The following is a 5,857-nucleotide window of genomic DNA, read 5'->3' as shown; positions in this document are numbered from 1 at the left end:
GGGGGGTGGGGGTGGATTAAGGATGTCTCCTTTGCTCTCTTCTTAGGTAAATGGAGTGAATTTCTGATGTTGTAATATCATTTCAGTAATCCAGATTTTAAAAATCTCTCTAAACTAACATTATTCCTTTTCTTAATTTCTTTACCACACTGAACATCTAAGTATATTGTCAATCTTTAGTTTGGATGTTTGAAAATGTGCGTGTGTGTCTACGTATGCATATACTTCCGTACACACATTTTTGGAGATCCCTAAGGGAATTAGTTAAATGCCCAGATTCAGTCACCTTCAATGGAAATTGGTTGCCTGTCTGTCTTGCTGCTGTGAATATCTGCCATTTCTTCCTTATTTCCAGGTTTTGTAACTAAAACTGGATGGACAGTTGTGCATAGGAACACAGCTGACCGAAAAAGCCATCAAACCTGTCAAGGCCTGAAATGCTGACTTTCTGTAGGTTTTCTATCCCATTAAAATTGTGCAGCACATTAAACTTTTGAGTTACTCAGACATTGGAAAGGTAAAAATAATATAAATTCAAATGACTTGATGGTGAAAGTATCTGAGTAGACTAGTAAAAGCATATTAAAATGTTAATTTACCAACCATTTTCCTACCAGTTGTTTTATTAGCTAAAGCTCCATTTTTGTAGGGAAGAATTAGTTTTCTTTTCTGCTACATGCAGGTGCATATACATTTTAAAATAACAGCTTTTGAAACCCTCCCAACTTGTATTAAAAATATTTATACAGGTTAGCTGACTAGGTATGCAGTATTTTTGAGGAAGCTCTCTGGCAGGAGGAGATTAGCTATAAATTGTAGCAGTAACTGTGGCAGAGAGGTAACTAAAATGACTGATAATATAAAATAAGTTAATCTTTCTAATCATGTGTTAAAGAATATTGCAATCAGCCAGACTTCATCCACCTACAAATTCTTGCCTAATGTCCCCTATCTTGCTTTGCAGTAGTCTAGTGTCTGTTGGTGGTGGGGAGAGAGGTGGTGCATTCATAAGACTCACATTTTTCTGGAGAGGAAAGGATGAAATTAACCTTTTGGAGACCTATGAGGACTTCATGCATTGAAGGCCTGCAGCAAAGGAGTAGCCTGTGGTTTATTCACCTTTGTCCTCGCTGGTTAGAGCCCCTGCAGTCACTGCTGACTCTTTCCTAGGACATGGGATCATGATAAGGAAGGTGTAGGGGGTGCAGAAGAGGAAGAATAGGAAATAAACCCAGATTCTGTGCATGTGATTTGAGGCAAGGAGATGAACTTTTCTCTGGACAGAGAGCTGGGCCTGCAGCCTTCATGCTAGTTTACTTATAATGGAACAAATCTGTCTCTAGGTTTGTGAACACCCTAGATTTTGATGCCTCCCTTAATAATGTGAGAAAATAAATCATTTGCCATTAGCACACCGGTGGTGAGCAGAAAGCACCTTAGAGAAGCTGAAAAGTATTCTAGCAGTTGCTCTTCCATGAAGAAGAAACTGGAAATGTGTGCGTGCCATGAAAATGTACTTACAGGGGAACTTTGAGTTAGCTTACAGTTGGGCTAGTCTCTTCTATTCACTCGCCTGCTAGATAGATCGCCTGAGAAAGGAGTTGGAAAACTTTCTGTACCCTTAAAGGCTTTTCTTCTCCCCCACCCCTAACAGCAGCACAGTAAAACTAACATATTGAATTCTCTCTTCTCTTTCATCTTCTTGTTTTTCTAGATGTTTCCTCTGCCAGTGGCTAATGGAAAAAACAGACCTACAACCCTAGCAAGCACTCAGTTTGGAGGATCAGGTATTGTCTTATTTTTCTTTGTACTGTCTCTCTCCAAAGTTTAAGAACAAACAGTCATGAACCAAAGGGAGTTGTGCTAGTTTTGTGCCCGCTCTTTTGTGTAGTCCCATGCTTCCCTTGTGCCATGGCTGTTCTTGGGATGAACATGAATTCACTATTGTCACATTTATGTCTGAGAAACTTCAGCTGTTGCTTGGCTAAAGTGTTAATTTTCATGCTGTTGGGTCTGTCAGGGGGTGGAGGGGAGTTTGACTGTCAGTGGGATTTGGGTGTGTGACACCCTTCAGCCCCTTTGACAGTCCTGGCCCTTTTGGGGTCCTTAAAGCTATGAGAGCTTTCTGCCCTGGTGAAGAATGACTTTGGCAAGCGTGCTTGCTCCGTAACACTGTTTCCCAGCAGACTGACAGCAGTGCTCTGCTAGGGCAGGCACGCTAGTGCCCTGGAAGAAAGCTGCTGGAGTCTGAGCTTGTAACAACCGCTGGTAACCCTGGTAGCCGCGCAGTAGACACCCTGCATTGGGAATTTTGGCCTATGCAGATGCACCTCTGCACACTTGCCGAAATGTCAGTGTTTACTGAGAGGCTTGTTAATTTGAGGTTAAAATTAAATGCCTCCAGGGCCATACCTGACAGGCTGGCTTTGCTTTGGGCTGGTTGGGTTTCCTTGTACATGGGGATGCATGGCTTGCATTCATTAGACTTCTGCATGCCAGGGGATCTGCTCCCAATATGCTTTTTGGGATGAATGTGCCATGCTGGAGGTTCTTATTGCTTTTGTTTCTTCTGCTGTAGTAGCTTTTTTGTTTTTTGTTTTTTAGGAGAATGGATAAGGCACTTGTAGATTTGTTAAAATTTCAGCCATTCCAGTACTGCTTAACTGCAGCTCCCCAAGTCATCTTGAAATCCTGTGGTCCTGTAAACCAGTCTGCACTGTTGCTCTGCAGCAGTGCTCCCTCTTTCTGGCCCCACAGGCTGAATGAGTAGCACAGGCCAGATCCCACCTCTGGGGTCAGTCTGCAAGCTGGATCCATTGCAGGATCCATGTGGGGGGTGATCTAGTGCATTGATGCAACCCTTCAGGCTGACTCTAGCCATGATGTAACACTGGTCTGATGTGGTCAGGGGCATGCACCATGAGGCACCCCCCGAGTCTGGAAACTGGCAGCATTAATTGCTGCACCCTGGAAGCAGTGTTGCTACCACTACCCTCCCGCCAGATTTCCAGACCCATTGGGAGCTCCACGGGCCAGGTAACAATGCTCATAGACCAGATCCAGCCTGTGGACTGAAGGTTGAGCACCACTGCTCTAATGGGAGGTGCTTTGGTGCCATGGGATAGTGTTGCTCTGGTGCTGTAGATTGATTTAATAGGGTAAATGGGAAATGTCAGTAATATGCATCACAAGGGCTGCTGGACGTGGCTCAGTGTGAAAAAGCATTTTTTTTTTCTCCTGGATGTGCTCCCTGCAGGAAGGAGAGGGGTGTAGAGGGACAGGACTCCCTGAAGTAGGTGTTGAAGTTTCCCATGGCAGAGTTGGCACTTTGGTACGTGGAAATGTGGCATTTTGGAAACTTGCTGTTTCTGAGATGAAATGTTGCAAAGTGGCGTCTCTGCAATATGTTCCTCTCCTCCTTTCACTTCAGCATAATATTAAGTGCCAAGATTTCGCCACTTAGCTTGATGTGTAAACAGTTTTCAACAAACATTTTTACAGAGAGGCAAGACCATGGAGTGGGTGATAGAAAAAGAAGGCACTAGAGAAAGAAAGCAAAAAGAGAAAAGTATAAATTATTCCAGTTGGAACTTGGTCTCTTTAGTGAATGTTCCATTTCGTGTGTCTTATTTTTACTATTTAAAATCCACAAAAGAGACAACATGCTACTGAGAGGTTAGCAGTGGGGAAAGCTTGCATTCATTCTTTTCCTGCTTGGATACTGGTTTGGCTACTTGTCCTGCAGACCTGGCCCATTCCAGCCAGGATGTAGGAGGGGGTGAGGAATTGTGCTGTTCTGGGAAAGTCAGGCTAGTGGCTGGCCTCTTGCTGCCTTGGCTGTGCTGAGCCTGGAATACATGAAAATCTCTCTGTCTGTCTTTCTTTCGGGTGAGTGAAAGGTAATGTGGACACCACCCTTCCTTTAGGCTTTTGAAGCTTTTGAGACGGGTTTTCTGAGCATTTCATAAAATCCAGGGGAGTTATATTATACAAGGCAGTTACACAACTGCTGCCATTCCCTTCTCAAGCCTTTGTACACATGTTCAGTCCAGCAGATGGACATCTCAGTTTTGAACTGCTGCTTACTGCTGTATTAATGGAAGCCTTTTCATGCCATGAATGGATTCCAGTTGTCCTCCTTCCCCCTGCCCTGGTGATCTCACCTTTAATAGGTGAAGTGTGTATTTTATTTGCTTGTCAAGAGTTTATAAATTACTTTTCTGCTTTGGGGTGATTTAATGTTGTTTTTTTTTTTAAAATACTGATTGGTGAGTGTTGAAATCTGCAGTGTGCTGCTGACCAGTCTTGTCATCCAGGAACTTTAAATTGGCACAACTGTTGGGTATAAATAAAGGTCTTTTCTGTTGAGAACCAGGAGACACATCAGGGAATCGGAGTGTCTTTAAACTGATTCATTTTGGTACTAGGGAATTACCTCCCTATGGCTCTTGGCTTTCCCTCTTAGGCCAGGGAGCCATTAGGCCTGTTTTCTTATGTCCTGTGGGCACCGGTTGCTCTCTTTGGCTTCATCGCTGTAAATCAAGGCTGCTTCTCTCCTGCTCCCCGGTGAAAGTTAAAATCAAAAAGAAAAGGAACAATCCTGCTGCCCTTCTGCCCAAATGCCCCTGCCTGGTAAGAGAGAGGCCTTCTTTCTCAACTCAAAGCTTGCTATGATGCCGAATTAACATGGGTAACTGTTACCATAAAGTGGTATTACTAGAGAGTTTTAATAATGACTAATGTGCCACATGTTAGAATGCTTTAATTAAGAATGTTCTCAGTTTCCCTTCCCCAAGCTGTTGTCCTGTGTCTTGTGTGACAGTCTGAAGGAGATGGAAGCTCCTCAGGATGGTAAGGTGGCCACTTTTCCTGTTCATAAAGCACTAGATAAATCCAGCATACTATTATAGGCCATTACATGTAGAAATTATTAGGAACTCCCAAATCTAAAGTGTAGCGAGTGTATACCCTCTTGCTGCGATCCTTTGATTGCAGAGAGTTCCTGTACCAAGCTGTCCAATATTTGCAGTGGCAAAAGTGTTAGCCTTTCCAAAATTAAAACATCTTTTGTTTTGAAATATCATAACTTTTATAGGTGACTGTTTACTCCAACTTCTCTCCTTTTCCCAAAAGTATTTCAGATGTGTTATACCTCCTAACAATATACACCGCACTAAGTTTCACATAGGAGTGGCTTTAAAAAAAATCCCAAGGAAAACAAAACAACAACTTGGAGTTAAGAAACAGTGGGGAGGTGGTAGCAGACTTGAGGTTTTAAAGAGAAATATCTTTCCAGCCTTATTTCGGGAGTCATTTGCTTTTCCTCCAGTGCCCAAGTATCTGTGCATTGTTATTAGGACACATAGTGGCTGCTGAGTTTCCTAAATGGCGTTTGTATCACTGGTGTCTAACTTGTGTTGTGAAGTGCATTGGGGTTGTGTAGAATGCAGCAATTAAAAAAAAAAAAAAAAAGAAAAAAGTGTTTTTCTAGGAGGTGATGCTTCATGGGGTGATCTTGGCCTCTTGAAGAATGTAATATCTTCTTTTAAATTTATAAAGATCTCAGGCATATCTGAGAAACAATTTAGAGTTAATATAGCCTCACTTTCCTATCTAGTTAAGTGGTTGTGTGGGCTGGCTCCTGCTGATTTAAATTATTTTGCTTGCAACAAATGCAGGCTTTGCTATTTAAACTTGACTGACCAAACCTTTTTTTTTTTTTTTAAATTAAGATTAAATAAGTTTGCTTTCAAATTAAAGAGAACTTTGTTGCTTGAAGACTGTAAAGGGGCGTTACAGGGGGAAAATTCCCTTTTGCACTGTGATGTGGTTGGCTACCATCCCCAAAGTTTGTTCT

The 5,857-nt window shown here is 42.4% G+C and overlaps 1 protein-coding gene across 10 annotated transcripts in view; it reads left to right on the top strand.

Annotated features, from left to right (window-relative positions):
* The window catches only part of TCF3 (transcription factor 3), a 130,332-nt gene that overhangs the window by 12,104 nt on the left and 112,371 nt on the right, over positions 1-5,857 (top strand). For all 10 annotated transcript variants that reach the window (XM_019513297.1, XM_019513292.1, XM_019513294.1 and 7 more), the window contains exon 3: positions 1,715-1,787. In XM_019513297.1, the coding sequence (XP_019368842.1) occupies positions 1,715-1,787 (73 nt within the window). The remainder of the gene's footprint in view (positions 1-1,714; positions 1,788-5,857) is intronic.

This window comes from Gavialis gangeticus, unplaced genomic scaffold (genome assembly GCF_001723915.1).
Source record: "Gavialis gangeticus isolate Ggan-Ray unplaced genomic scaffold, GavGan_comp1, whole genome shotgun sequence".
Classification (NCBI taxonomy): domain Eukaryota; kingdom Metazoa; phylum Chordata; order Crocodylia; family Gavialidae; genus Gavialis; species Gavialis gangeticus.
The sequence above is the reverse complement of the archived record's forward strand: the minus strand, read 5'-3'. Positions and strand labels throughout refer to the sequence as shown.